The following is a 16,171-nucleotide window of genomic DNA, read 5'->3' as shown; positions in this document are numbered from 1 at the left end:
TCTGGTCCTCATTTTCAGGAATGAGGTCCTATCCAGGCCTCAGCACAGTAGAAGATGGGAGATTTAAGGACAGCAATTCCCTTTTCTACCACTCCTACTCTGACTCATCCTCCCAGAGGGCAACCCCTGTCTGTCTGTAAGGGCTCTTGCCCACTCAAGTGTTTTATTAAAATGCCATCTGAGAGGTAGAGTGAGAAAGGAGGAAAAGGAAGAAGAAATTATTTTCCTCGTGATTTGACTTAAATAACAGCATTGAGAAACATGCATGGAGTGGTTTCTTGATTCCTTTCACTCTATGCAGGTTCTCTACTAACAGGTGGTGCTAGCACTGGTCTTTGTTTCTGGCTTTGTGTGTTTTTCTCTCTTTTGCTCCCTCCAAAAATATCCTGCAAGACCTGCCAAGTCCCAATGCCTTTCTGATGAGTTTTCTCCCAAGATTTTCCGGCAGTATTTCCTGTTCATGGGGGCCTGGAATCTGAACAGCCAGAGCCTCAATTTTAAAACTCAGAATCTTTCCAAAGATATAATAGCCATTTTTGTCTCCTTAATAATGGAAAGCTATGACTTACACGTAAAGGGCAATTTTACCAGATTTTAAAATGGTGAATATCTCTCCACCCACTGCATTATCTAGACAGTGTTCCTTAAAAAAATAACAGGAACAGTATATTAAAGAAAATGGAAAAAAGTGACCATTTGGTACCAAAAAAAAAAAAAAAAATCCCACTCAACACAAGGTAAAAGTCCATCAACGAGAAACTGGTTCATAAAATAGGATCTAGGTGTACACTGGGAAACTACATGGCCATTAAAAATGTAAATATGAAATTTTACATTTATCAGCACCAAAAATGAAACATGTAAAATCTGCTTTTAAAATTATTAATATTATCCCATTTTGGCAAAAAATAGAAAATATATAGTATATGTCACATGTGAGTACACACATAGAAATACAGGAAAAAATCAAAATGTTTATTTTCTTCTTTATCCTTTTGCCTATATATAAATATCTCTATATATCAGATACATAGATCTCATAGATCTACATATTTGAATTTTTATAACATATTGTCTTTATAATTAAAACAATACAAAGTGTGTTTCCTCGTATTAAAAAATGGTGCACCCCTTACCATTTTGTTCTAACAGAGTTGACAATGCATTTGCAGATGCCTGGAAGACTTCTTTTGATGAAGAATGCATCAGCATGGAGAGCATCACTTCCCTATGAGCTGGGAACCTTTCACAAATTCAATCACAATATTACTGGTAATCTTTTTAATAATTAGTTCAAATATTCATGTATCATTATCTAATCTCTCTAACAACAAATAAAGGCTTATAAACATTTCATGCCACCTCCACTTACAAGAGTGAATTATAGTTAAACAGTTTTATATTTAAAAGATAGTTCAAATCCACTGAATACTAATAAATCAGTATTTCTCTGTTTCTTCAAAGTTGATAAGCAGTAGGGGGGGAAAGACTCAGCAAATATATAAGGAGGTATTAAGAGTAAAAAGATAAAGTGAGAAAAAGAAGATAATGGAAACAAGAAAAAAATGAAAATCATAAAGGAGCATCATGAGTTTTAAAAGTGTAGAACATAATATATTTTCTTTTAATAGTATATTTATTTTAAAGTTCTCTTATGGATATTGAGGAATGAGTGTGCTATGAGCTGAAATTTATAAACTGCACCATGAACCTAACCTTTTAAAAAGACTACTCAAAGTGGATTAGGATGCTGGTTTAACATACAGTTTTCAAAAGAATTACTGTTTCCTTTCAAAATGGAGATGTATAATTAAATGGCATCTGTGTTATTAATTCTCTCCTGGTTGGCAATGGATCATGATACAAACAGATTTTCAGGATTTGAGATATAGACTATTACTATTTAAGTTTCCAAGATAAGTCATTCAAAAGTCATCAAAAGCAAGAGCATACCCAGAGCAAACATAAGCATTTCCATAAAGCACAAAGGCTCATGGGCATGAAACAACTCTGATATACACAAAACTCCTGTTTACAGTTTGTGTCTTTGAGAAAGAGGACTGGTCTTATGAAGCTTGAATTACACTCCTGCAGAATGCCTCCTCAAGAGCTGACACCTACAAATAACCCTCTCAGGAGAAGACAGGTCAACAATGCCACATCAAGTGAGGAATCACTAAGGAGGCCTCTGACCACATTGCATTCATGATATTGACAACCTGCTAACTAGTCACGGCAACAGAAAAGGTCACAGATGACTCTGCCATCTCTGTCACCTGAGATTAATTAACATAGCATTTTTAAATGATCAGCTAGAAAATTGAAAGTTCTTTTCTCAATGATTCATAATTTCTGAATGACTCTTGATTCCAAATTATTGGGCAATAACTCTCAAACACATCAGGGATCAAAATATTATGTACACTCTACTATTTTGTGGCAGCACTTGAAACATATATGCCTATATCAAAAATATTTCTAACAATAAAAGTTACACAGTATTTTATATGGATCGATTAAAAATGTAATTAAAATTTTCTATCATATAAAATCAAAACTACTGACTGGCCATCTTCATCTCCAATCTTCTCATGTAAACTGTTTTGGTACATAAGGAGATTGTTAAGGGCCCAGCATGCAGCTTCCTGGATCAGGGGAGAAAAAAGAAACCTGTCAAAACATAAATTAATGAACAAACATAATTTTGAATAACTATAATATTTATGAAAGAGTACAACCTGCACATGCTTATTCTTTCTATGCCATGTTAATGCTTTGTAACAGGCTTCCAACCAGAACAATTTATCTTCTTCCTCATCATCAGTCTCCGAATTCTCATTCTTTTCCTCTAAATCTTGATTTAAGAAAATGGTCTCAGCTTGAAAAAATGTAAATATATGACTTACTTACAGTTTGAATGACCAACATGAAGTGCATACTTTGAAACATTATGAACAAAGTGAGGTATTCCTTAGTTGTGGCCTTAGTTCATTATAAAGACTTTTTCAAATATATTACACACCTCAGAATACTGCTATTCCATCAAATGAGGAAGAGAGTACCAAACAAACCTAATAGATTAGAGGAAGATTAACTGAGGTTAGCTGCCCAATAACAAAGCTAAACCAAGGATGTATTTACTCATGTACGAAGTGGGAATGGTATACTTATCACAACTGTTAGTTCCCTTGAAAGTATCTTCTATTAGAAAATGAATTACATTAGGACAGAAAAGCCAATTAATGATACCTTCTCTACATATGACTTTCTTGTTATAACGATGTCTTGTTATAATGTTCACATTCAAGATCAAATGCAGCTATAAAAATTTCCTTTTGAGTACAGTTACTTACTGAGGAGCGCTAAACAGCTGAGTGCTGCAATCTGTAACGTGGCGTTCTCTGAATATCGCCGCACGGCTTTCACCACAAACTCATGTACCTCATTTAATACCAGAATATTAAAAAAATTACCTAAAAGGTAAGTGAGATACTAGCTGAATTCTCATCCATGGAACTTAAATTACCTTGAGTTATACAACAGTATTTATATCAATAAATATGAAAAGTGAATACTTTAATGACATTAAGATATATATTAATTTAATTAAAATAGCTTAATATAATTGCATAAAGGTTTGAAAATTTATTTCATGAAGTCATTTAATTATCTTACTTAGACAAAGGAACTGACTGAGCAAAAATAGTGGTATGTTTGGGTTACATTAATTTTGTGTTCTTTCACTCCCTCTCATGTCATTATCATATAAAACAATGAGGTATCTGTTATGCATGGCTTTTGTACAAAACAGCTTGATTTTCTAAAGATGAGGGAGAAAACCTCCCTTGTGATTAAATGCTTTTGCCGAACCCTTCTTTCACTTAAAGGAATGCTGCTCAGAAAACTCATTGGCATGCATCATTTACTTGATCTTATCTGTGATGATCTTAGAAAAAAAAAATAAGAGAATATTTCACCCCCTCTAACCCAAACCAGGAAGAAGTCTCACCCCTTTCTACATTCACTTTTCTGAGAATCAACACATCATCCAAAAATCTAAATCCTTATGAGGAAGGAATTTGTAAATGATATTCCACATGTATGTGCCTCCTTCCATTTAAGCTTATTTGTAACTCTCTAACAGTCACCAGTTCCCTTCTAGAAGTAAGAATGAGGGGCGCCTGGTTGGCTCAGTTATGATCAGGTCATGATCTGGGATCAAGACCTTTGTCGGCTCCCTGCTCAGCGGGGAGTCTGCTTCGCCCTCTCCCTCTGCCTCTTCCGCAGCTCGTGCGCTCACTCTCTCTCTCTTAAATAAATAAATAAAATCTTTAAAAAAAGAAGAAGAACACTCCTATTTAGCTACAAGTGTAATTAAATGAACCCTGAGACACAAAGCCAGGATTGGAAAAGATCCTATATTATGAAAAGCCTAAAGCCCACACTAAATATTAATCAACGGCTTCAAAATCAAAAGGCAGTTTAATTAGGTATAGCTCTTCTCTGGGGCGCCTGGCTGGCTCAGTCAGTTAAGCGTCTGCCTTCGGCTCAGGTCATGATCCCAGGGTCCTGGGATTGAGTCCCGCATCGGGCTCCCTGCTCAGCGGGAAGCCTGCTTCTCCCTCTCCCTCTGCTGTGCCCTCTGCTTGTGCTCTCTCTCTCTCTGTCAAATAAATAAACAAAAATCTTTAAAAAAAAGTTAGGTATAGCTCTTCTTTATCAACACCTTCTTATGTTCTTGCCTCTTTCACATTCCCCCACTAAGCAGACATACTCCCCGCCCTTAGAGGTCTGTAGTCTTGGAAAGTCATTTCAGAGGATTCTCTTCTACTTTTACCAATTTATCTAAACTTGGGTTGTCCCTTCACCTTCTTTTTCCCTACCATGCCATTGCCAACAACCACTCTACCATTGACCAACTGTGTGACTCTGGGCAAATACCAGTGAGACCGGCCTTCTCTTACTTTCAGACAATTTATATGAAAATACATAGCAAATTATATAAGGCTTTAAATGCATTAACCCCATAATTAGGTTACATAATTTGACAAAATGCTAAATAATTATTCATTGACTTTGGGTTTTTATTTTAATTAGGAAGAGAAAGTTAAGCTTCTTCTGGAACAGTAACAAGGCAATAAATTCTCTAGCCACGAAATGGGACAGATAATAATCTGTTAAGAGATAAATGAGGAAGAAAAGAAAAGCATCCTTATCTGAAGATCGAGTTAATGGCTTTTTAATACTGGATGGTGTTAACTCTATAGAGAAAGCAGGGAAAAGCAGCAGCCCGGAGTAGCTTTACCAGCACTGGTAATGACTTAAGTTGGTTGGGGCATTCTTCTGCTTTGTGCTTCACATTTTCTACATGTTAGGCTTATTCTTTTGTATGTACCAACTATTGATATAGTTATACTTTAAATATACCACTAACAATAAGATGAGACTTCTCTTTCATTACGCACATCAATTTTTGCCACTGCTTTTAAAATTCTAACCATGGCAGAACAGTTTGCTATTTTACAATATTTCTATCCAATGTATGTCAATATGCTACTTATCAACACACAACATACATATGCTATATATATTTGCATCATATAGACCACGATAATAAGTTAACCAAGAATTATAACTCACCTAATGTAAGCCTATGGAGCAAGCAACAACTCACTTCTTGAATTTTTTCATTGACAGGGAATGCTTTCATGGCTTCTACCACAATGTTGTAACACCTGACGTTGCCACTCATGAGGACTTCAACATTATTGCCTAAATTTAAAGAAATAATAATTATCCAAAGGTAATAAAAGGTAACAATTTCCCACTTGAAATATACATACAAAAACATCTTGTACATTTTGTGAATATATGCCAGCAAAAAGGCTATACTTCCAAATTTAAATATCATGTTCTGTCAAATAGCTGTAAAAAACACTATGCTCATTGCTCATATAATAGGATTTAGACTCTTCTCTAGCATTAAGGGGAAATTGCTTTACTCCTGCTTCTTCACTTACAAACAAACAAAATAAAGGGATAATTGAGAGTGCTTTTATGTAAGCCTAAAAATGTAATGTCTTGGCCATAAGTTTTCAAATAAATGCATTTGGGGCCTATTTCCTAATGAGGCACTAACTCCATTGGATAACACCTTTTACATTGTTCCTTTTTCTCAAACCAACGGAAGGAAAATCAAAATCTTGTCACATAACAGAACAGCTAAAATCAACTATGACTTATTTCCTGCCCATTCCAGAAGGGCAGCAGAAAAGCAGACGTGTCCTGGGCATCAAATTCAAGCTTCCTGAGGCTCTGAGATAGAAGGGGAGAAGTGGTGGGGGGGGGGGGAAGCAGGGCACAGATGACTAAGGGACAAACACAGGTGAACCAGAAAGAAAGGAAGGAATCTACTGGGAAAGGCAGTCAGTCAACAGAAAGAGCGAGTATATGAACCCACGTGGAGAAAACAAATTTGCATTTCTGAATGAAATGTTGACTATTATTAAAACAAACCAAAAAAAAAAAAAAAAAGATGTTTGCAAAAAATTTTTCTGTGTTTTTTGGCATAACCAAACTAACCAACTGTTTCTCCAAAAATATATTTTTAATTTTTAAGTCGTATTTTAAGGAGCATTGAATATAGGAAAACATGTTCTGATAAAAGGAAATGGCTTCTGAGAATAATTATCTGCTTTTACTCAGAATAGCAGACATGATTTGCCCTAAGACTCAGAAGCAAACATCTTTCAATTAGAATCAGTGTTTAAAACATTTCATTTTTCTTATTTTTAGTTGCTACTTTCTTTGACCTTTGCATTCTGAATCAACACATTCTTCACTGCAGTTATGTCAGATGGGGGTGGAAAACAATGAATTTCAAAGCACCCAGCCCAAAACAAATAAATAAATGTATAAATATAACTGAGGAAAGGTAAAATGAAAAATATATTTGGTTTGTTGACAGTGGATGACTCAGAAATTTTGAAGTATGTCCATTCTCTATTATAGTGCAACTCCATCTACTTTCAAATGTTCAATTTCCCATGGATAAGAAAATGATGGATTTTATGACAATCATAAGAAAGAGCATCCTTTCACAATGGGATCGGGTTTTTACTGAAGACTCACATCAGATTTCCATGTCTGAAACCATGTTGCATATTATATATACCATACTACAGTACACATGTAGGAAATATAAATTATGTAATAACACTGTCGATATTTTTACACTTACTACATACCAGGTACTAGTCTGCATTTTTCAAGTTATTTAACCATTTAATCCTCACAACTTCGCATGTGTGAAGATGAAAACATCACTAGATAAATGCGTGTGCATATCCTGCATGAAATGCTCATGTGCACTTACAAAACAAAAGTAGTAGATTCAGAAGCATGATTTTAGCCCATTAGCAGTCACTGGTAATATACACAGCAAATTAATTTCTTCTTATTTGTACTTTTTTTGTGATAGAAGTGCCTAGATTTCAAAGCATCAAGAAAATGCTAAAGTTCAAACTTCATCCTGTGGCTTTTCAAGCCTTTCAAGATCTGCTTATGTTTCCAGCTTCATCACACTGACTCTTATCAAGCCCTGCCCCCCACCTCCCTTAAATAACACAAAAGCAGACACTCAGGGCTGGACATATGCATAGGTGTGCGTGCATACACACATGCACATACACACACAAACACACACTCTTAAGTACACAGTTTACTGAACTACTTTTATCTTCTTTTTTAATTAATTATTATTTCTTTTAATTTAAATTCAATTAATTAACATATAGTGTATTATTAGTTTCAGAGGTAGAGTTCAGTGATTCATCAGTTGTATATAACACCCAGTACTCATTACATCACGGGCGCTCCTTAATGTCCATCACCCAGTTACCCCATCGCCCCACCCACCTCCCCTCCAGCAACCCTCAGTTTGTTTCCTATGATTAAGAGTCTCTTAGGATTTGTCTCCCTCTCAGATTTTGTCTTGTTTTATTTTTCCCTTCCTTTCCCTATGATCTTCTGTTTTGTTTCTTAAATTCACATATGAGTGAGATCATATGATAATTGTCTTTCTCTGATTGACTCATTTCACTTAGCATAATTCCCTCTAGTTCCCTCCACGTCGTTGCAAATGGCAAGATTTCTTTCTGTGTATGTGGCTACATAGTATTCCATTGTATATATATACCACATCTTCTTTATCCATTCATCTGTTGATGGACATCTGGGCTCTTTCCACAGTTTAGCTATTGTGGACATTGCTGCCATAAACATTGGGGTGCACGTACCCCTTCAGATCACTACATTTGTATCTTTGGGGTAAATACCTAGTAGTGCAATTGCTGAGTCATAGGGTAGCTCTATTTTCAACTTTCTGAGGAACCTCCATACTGTTTTCCAGAGTGGCTGCACCAGCTGCATTCCCACCAACAGTGTAGGAGGGTTCCCCTTTCTCTGCATCCTCACCAACATCCGTTGTTCCGTCTTGTTAATTTTAGCCATTCTGACTGGTGTGAGGTGGTATCTCATTGTGGTTTTGATTTGTATTTCCCTGATGCCAAGGGATGTGGAGCACTTTTTCATGTTTCTGTTGGCCATTTGTATGGCTTCTTTGGAGAAATGTCTCTTCATGTCTTCCACCCATTTCTTGATTGGATTCTTTGTTCTTTGGGTGTCAAGTTTGATAAGTTCTTTATAGTTTTTGGACACTAGCTACTTTCATCTTCTTGAATGCACTATGCTCTCTCTTGCTCCAGGATCCTGATACTTAACGATGTTCACTGCCTGAGACACTCTGCCTGCACTTCACCTCAGACATCCCTACACACAAAGCTCTCATCATTAAAGTCTCTACTAAGAGACTTTGCCTCCCTTCTTGTTTTTCTCATAACCCCAGGTACTTCTGCCAATACCTGCCTTATAATACGCTGTCATCACCTATATTATCTATATCTGGCATGGTAGCATGGGCTCTGAGGAGGCAAGAAGCATGTCTACGTTTTCTGCTACTGTTTCCCAGCGCCAAGTGTTGCAGTACAGTATCAATAAATAAAAATTAATTAAATTAATAAATAAATAAACAGGATTCCCATCTGCAAGTTTTTACATAATAAAAAATATTTTTAAATGCGCTCAGAAAGGACATAAATTGTAATTTTTCATATACAAAAAAGAAATCATGCACATGGGGTACTTACAAGGAATTGCTAGGGAATGTAAACAGTGCAGGACATGAAGCACAATTTCCTCTTCATCTTTAAAATTTTTTAATGCATTGAGCAAGATCATATAATCTTTATTCTCAACAAATTCGGTCAGTTGCTCCTCTGAAACTAGAAAAATGAAAGACAAAATACTGAAAAAGCTTAAAGATGATATAAAATTTTAATTACTTAAAAATATAATATTCATGTCAATTATATGAGACACAGTAAATACAATAGACATAAAGTTAAAGATGCGTATTTCAGCCAAACTCTTCTTAAGAATTCTATAATGGGAAAAAAGCTACTGAGATTAAAAGAATTTCTTTTTGATCTGTATTAGTTTAGTGTTTTAAAATGTAAAAGTGCTAGTGACCAAATAATTCTCAGAAAAACAAAATTACTTATAATTTCCTTTGGGAAACTGACCAATGACTAATAAAGATGGCCTACTGCAAGTGACTATATCAATACTTAAAAAGGAGTGGTCAGGGCGCCTTGGGTGGCTCAGTTGGTTAAGCGACTGCCTGCGGCTCAGGTCATGATCCTGGAGTCCCTGGATCGAGTCCCGCATCGGGCTCCCTGCTTGGCAGGGAGCCTGCTTCACCCTCTGACCCTCCCCCCTCTCATGTGCTCTCTCTCTCTCATTCTCTCTGTCTTAAATAAATAAATAAAAAATCTTTAAAAAAAAAAAAAAAAAAAAAGGAGTGGTCAATGGTACACTGTTTAAAAGCAGCCCAGTTCAAAAGGGGTGAACTTTAGCAAATGACAAGTAATTAGACTTTGAAGTACTCTGTCTCAATGATCTTGATTTCATCAGAGATTATTATTAATTTTCATAATTAAAGTCTTTTTAATCAAGCCAATGAGTTCCATTTGGAGTCATTTTATTGGGTGGGTAGCTCAAAAAACATGTATACAAATCTGGTTTTTCTAGCCTGAGCATAGCACAGACAAAAACGCCGGAAAACGTGGCACTCTATGATCAGCATTACTTTTTTGTTTTTCAACTTGATACCAATGGTCCGTATAAAATGATGTGAAATTGGTTAGGTTCTTCAAATAAGTGAGGAGTATCATGGAACTTTCTCATTTTATTGAGCAGTTTCCACAGTATACTTTCAAATTTTGAAAATTCACTTTACAGGTCCCAGTAAGTCCCAGAGAACTTGATAGTCCTAAAAAACTCAGAAATTTTTCTGCTCTATATTTAATCAAAATACTGTCAGTACTGACAATATTTCTATTGAAAGAGCTTCCTTTTAACATTCCCTGGTCCTTCTCCATATGTCCTGGATGGGTCCCACAATGCTCATCAGAGAGCTCTTCTTCCATCAACAAGAATGTGCCCTTAAACTGCAACATAGAAGATAACAGACCTCTGAGACATTGGAACCTCAAACTCAATTCTGCCCAGCTCTTATCAAAAGCTCAGTTGCAAGATAAAACATTTATAGAAGATAACCCGAAAGACATGCAGTTCCTTGATTCCCCACTCACAGTAAACCCTCTTCTCTGCCAAGCCTGATCATCAGAGAGCTGGGTTCCAGGCCCATGCTGTTCTGACACTTGACAGAGTCTCTTTCACTGAAATACACTTTGTACTCCTTATAAAACGTGTGTACTTTATCATCTCATCCAGGGAAACCCAAGAGAGTATTTTACCAGGTTTCCCATGACGCAGATCCCTTCTCCTGATAAATGGGTTTATTTTTATCTCAAGTAACTTTGTAACAGGCAATGTTTAACGCTTCTTTGCCTGATAGGAAGGAGAGAGCCAGATTTCTGGTCCATGCCTTGACAAGTATACAGGACCTGAAGTCACTAGTAAATTTAACCAGACTTTACATTATTTTCCCTTCACACATTTCCTCATCCACTTTTTTCTCTAGTGTACTATAAATATCTATAAGCTGTTTAAAGTCTTTTTGAAATGAGACAAGAATTAAATAGTAGATGTTGATCTATTCCATTCCTGGAGATGCCAGAAACTCGGGTGGCAAACTGACATAGACACAGAACCCACATAAGTTATTCTTATCCTAAACCTCCAGCACTATTGGTTCTCATAATGATGCAGAAGGAGCTCTCAAAAAATGGTGGTAAATTGAACTACAGTGGTGGTAACCAGCTGTGTGCCCACAGGCAGGTTGCTCATGTCACCTCTCTCATCTATACCCTCATCAAGTCAGTGGAAGGACTAATGGTTCCAACCAACTCCAAAATTACATGATAATCTCTGTTATCAATCTTAGTCCCATGAGATAAAATACATATTTGTCTTTTTCCTAAGGGACACTCTGCAAACCTTCTGGTTCTTTATACAGAGTCTTCAACAATTTCTAAAATCCCTGGAGATGACTCAACATCATAAATCCAAATTTAATCTATGCTTTAACTTTACAGTTTTATTTTTTCTTTCTTAACACCTACACATCCAGTTTGCAAAGTGAACCATAAGTCTTGTTAAGCAATGGAAGAAAGTCTACTACAATTGCATAATTTATAACCCATGAATGAAATTCATTCCACAAAACAATATTTCTGAATTAACCCCATTATTTATCCTTGACTGATAGCCCCCACTTCTTCATAAATAGTAAAATTTTAGATACCTTATTATCATAACTATATTCTACTTTTCCATTGCTTCTTTTATAAATATGAAAATAGAGAATCTGACATTTTTAAATACCTCTTTCAAACAGCACACGTAAAGCTTTGCATCCAAGTTTCTGGACTTCGTCATTGGCTGAAAATGCGCGCATGGCATCAAAAATTAACATGAAAATATCACTTTCTTCATCCAGTATCAGCAAAGTGATTTTGCCTATTTTGAAAAGAACAATATGCCCCAGATAAATAGCTGTTTCAACATTTAGTATGTTGATTTTTACATGAGGACTATGAATGGTTTGTGGACTCTACTTCCTGATAAACCACTTAATTACCCCAGATGTTAGACCTATCAAGCTCTACGATCTAAGTGAAATAAATTCCCAGTACACTTAACTATAACTCTGTGATTCCTAATCAATACCTGTAGCCAAGGTCTTTTGCTCTAAACTCCTGAAACGTATTTCTATCTGCCTCTTAGGCAACACCATCTGAATATTCCATGGGCACCCTATATCTAGCCTTCTTCTGTTCCCTGTCTTCTTCAGTGATACCATCATCCAAGTTACCCAAGAGAAACTACCAAGTCATCTTCCTTCTTCCATCCTCCCTCTCTCTTCGCACAGTCTGCTCAACCAAGGAATTAACTCATTACCAAGTCCTTCAAGTCTATCTTCTAACTAATTTTGAAAATTCCCTTTGAAGTAGCAGCCCCCCCGCCCGCCCCCCCCCCCCCCCGCCATTCCTATTGCATTCAGAACCTCATCATCTCTCACTTGGAATGCAAACACAATTGTTTAATGCTCTGCCTGGCCCAAATCCCTCCCTAACTAATTTATCCCCTGCATTATATTTCTAACACCAATGTGCTCCTATATATCCCTTTCTGAAATCTTCTAAAGTCTTTTCATATTGTTCAGTCTGTCCAACAAGACCCTTCACAAACTGACTTCATGTATCTCCTCAGCCTCACTCCCTCCATGCACTGTCTCCACTCCAAACATACTAAACTCCCTACTCATGACTTAACATTTTCTTTGATAACCCTTCACACTTGCACTAGCTGTATAGAATGCCCTCCCACTCCAAACATATTCCTGCCATAATTCGAGAAATAACCACAAATGGCACCTACTCTGTCAATAAAAACAATAGTACTGGAATAGGAGTGGTAGTAATAATAAATACATGTCTAGCACGTAATGTGTCTTACACCGGTTGAAGCAGCTCACTCCAACACATGTAAAAACCCACCACGACCCCATAATGTAGGCGCAATCCCCATTTTAGAGATAAGAAAACTAAAGCACATAAAGGTTAAGTGACCCAAGTGATTTTGTCCAAGTTCCAACAACTAATAAGAGACAGAGCTGAATTACTTAGGCAGTTTATGTCCATGCTCCTAAGTTCTTTGAATGAGTTTAGCTACTCTCTTCTCTATGTTCCTGTAGTGCTTTTTATCATATCCCAGTTATAGTAATTTTCTGATTAAATTGAAATTTTGGGGGTATCTTCGTGGCTCAGTCGGTTGAATGGCCAACTTTTGGTTTCGGCTCAGGTCATGTGGGATCAAGCCCTGTGCCCGGCTCTGCGCTCAGCACAGAGTCTGCTTTGGATTCTCTCTCTCTCTCACTCTCCCTCCAGCTTATGCTCTCTTTCTCTCTCTCTCTCTCTCAAATAAATAAGTAAAATATTTAAAAAATAAAAAATAAATTGAAATTATTTCTCACACTACTCTTTTTTTAAAGATTTATTTATTTATTTGAGAGAGAGCACTCGTGCATGAGTAGGGGGAGGGACAAAGGCTGAGAATCTTCAAGCAGACTCCCCATTGTGTGTGGAGTGTGAGGCGGGGCTGGATCCCAGAACCCATGAGACTGTGACCTGAGCCGAAATCAAGAGTCCAACGCTTAACCATCTGAGCCACCCAGGTGCCCCTCTCACACTATGTTTTATGTCTTTTCCTGTCCTGTCTAATTCAGGAGACACTAAGCACATGTGGCTTTTTAAACTTAAATTTAAATGAATTAAATTAAATAAAATTAAAATTTAGTTTCCCACATTTCAAATGTTCAACAGCCACATATGGCTATTTGCCATGACATTGAAAGGTGCAACATTTCCTTCACTGCAAAAACTTATACTGCACTGTGCTGCTGGACTGTGCCCTTCTATGTTGCAGGAATTTTGCCTCATCTGCCTTAGAGTTCTCCAGAGGCCAGCACAAAAGTAAATGCCCAATAGCTATTAAATCCATTAACTAACAAATCAAACAATAAAAACAATCTATAAGTTAACCTTTAATAAGTATCTGAGATGAACTTAAAACACATTAAAAACTTCCCTAACAGCGTAAAATTCTAAATGTTACAGGGAAGATATTAAATTAACCAGTCTTTTCAAGACCCATGTCAGATTTCCTAACTGTCTGCACATTGCTGACTTCAGTATATTCCAGTGTTGGGAGAATTTTTCTAATTCATAAACTCTCAGATTCCTGTCCATAGCAAATGGAGAACAAAGGAAAAAGAAAAAAAGGCTCCCAAGGATGGGTTTCAAATTAATCATGGTTAAGACTCGTTGGTGCATTCCATTATGTATTTTAATAAAAGGCTGTGGTAAAGTGGTGAGAACCTTCCGGCCTTTCCTACTCCTATCCCTTCATACTCTGATCTTCACCTTCCTTCTTCCTTTCTCTTTCTCCTATCCAGTCTTCATGATTTAGTAGGGCCAATGAGCACATTTAAGATCTTCCTACCCCACAGATCCAACCCCTATCATGCCATCTTCCCAGGTACCTGTAACTCTAGGTATGCTGTTCTCTTGACCTAAAGCACCCTCCACCACTTTGAGAGGGAAAACAACTCCCCATCATCATGATTATCTCCCTGTGAGAAGCCTTTCTTCTCAGAACCTTATGTAATAGCAAGTGTCCATCACAGCAATGATCATAACTATTGCACCATACCAAGATTCTTTGTTTCCAGGTCAATAATCCTCCAAGCAGAAGTGTCCTCAAGGAAAGAACCTGATATGTGGACTCAGACCCTGGTTCTACTAGCTACTGGCTGAAGCAATCTCTTTGTGCTTCCATGTCCCTCACTAGAAAACTGTGATCAAATACCCATCTCAAGAGATGTTTTGAGGATTACATTTTTAAAAGCATGTGAAAAAAGAGTAGTGTGAGAAATAATTTCAATTACTGGCATCTAGCAAGTATTCAAGAAGCAATGCTATGTATTTTTAAAATATTACTATTATGTCATACCCTAGAACATATAGAAAACATATTAGAGATATAATGAAGAAAGATAGAATAATGACAAGGACTTGTATGGCCAACAAGCTAATGGGAATGTGACATGCGGGACCAGACTTTGGGAGCAAAGCTGGGAAGAGAAATTAGGTTCAGGAATAATATATAAAGGTGATGCTTAAGGTCAGGATAGTGGGTGGGATTTTTGAAAGAAAAAGAGTGGAGAAAAGAGATAAGGAGAGGGGCACCTGGGTGACTCAGTTGGTTAAGCGTCCGACTCTTGGTTTCAGCTCAGGTCATGATTTCAGGGTCATGGTATCAAGCCCTGCATCAGGCTCCATCCTCAGCATGGAGTCTGCTTGTCCCTCTTCCTTTGCTCCTCCCCACTCTCTCTTTGCTCCTCCCCCCGCTCCTCCCCCCACTCGCTCATGCTCTCTCTCTCTCCCTCAAATGGATAAATAAAATCTTTTTAAAAAAGACAGAGAGAAGGAGAGAAAACAGAAACAAAAAGAATTTTGGAAATCACTGATATTTAGGTTATATTATATTCTTATATTTTAAAAAGACATTAAAACACATTTGGCAAATGGTTTAAAATATTTTTTTAGGGGCGCCTGGGTGGCTCAGTCGTTAAGTGTCTGCCTTCGGCTCAGGTCATGATCCCAGGGTCCTGGGATCAAGCCCCACATCAGGCTCCCTGCTCAGCAGGAAGCCTGCTTCTCCCTCTCCCACTCCCCCTGCTTGTGCTCCTGCTCTCGCTATCTAAAATCTAAAAGATTTTTAAAATCTTTAAAAAATAAAATAAAATAAATAAAATAAAATTTTTTTTTAATCTGAGTCAACATTAAAAATATACATGTGTATGTATTACCTGAAGTTAGAAGGAGATCTAAGGCCTTCAGTCCAACTGTTAACAGGTTTACACTGGCATTATGAACTGTTAGCATTTTAAGAATCAGTCTGTAATTAAAAACAGAAATCAAGGTAAGAGTGAATTATCATACCTAGATGTTTGCTTTTTTAGATGTTGTGCTTCACTCACCTATATTTTTATTCATCTCATTGTATTTCATTCCCTAAGAAGCTC

General features: G+C 36.9%; 1 protein-coding gene across 5 annotated transcripts in view; it reads right to left on the bottom strand.

Annotated features, from left to right (window-relative positions):
- LRRK2 (leucine rich repeat kinase 2) overlaps window positions 1-16,171 on the bottom strand; it is a 138,909-nt gene that overhangs the window by 115,304 nt on the left and 7,434 nt on the right. For 4 of the 5 annotated variants that reach the window (XM_078075890.1, XM_078075887.1, XM_078075886.1 and 1 more), the window contains 8 exons: window positions 15,956-16,044; window positions 11,908-12,042; window positions 9,207-9,341; window positions 5,641-5,772; window positions 3,354-3,473; window positions 2,739-2,878; window positions 2,566-2,645; window positions 1,137-1,243 (listed from right to left, as the gene is read on the bottom strand). In XM_078075890.1, coding sequence (XP_077932016.1) covers window positions 1,137-1,243; window positions 2,566-2,645; window positions 2,739-2,878; window positions 3,354-3,473; window positions 5,641-5,772; window positions 9,207-9,341; window positions 11,908-12,042; window positions 15,956-16,044 — 938 coding nt within the window. The remainder of the gene's footprint in view (window positions 1-1,136; window positions 1,244-2,565; window positions 2,646-2,738; window positions 2,879-3,353; window positions 3,474-5,640; window positions 5,773-9,206; window positions 9,342-11,907; window positions 12,043-15,955; window positions 16,045-16,171) is intronic. The other variant, XM_078075888.1, reaches the window with a different exon arrangement.

The sequence above is a fragment of the Halichoerus grypus genome, chromosome 6 (assembly GCF_964656455.1).
Source record: "Halichoerus grypus chromosome 6, mHalGry1.hap1.1, whole genome shotgun sequence".
Lineage (NCBI taxonomy): Eukaryota > Metazoa > Chordata > Mammalia > Carnivora > Phocidae > Halichoerus > Halichoerus grypus.
The sequence above is the reverse complement of the archived record's forward strand: the minus strand, read 5'-3'. Positions and strand labels throughout refer to the sequence as shown.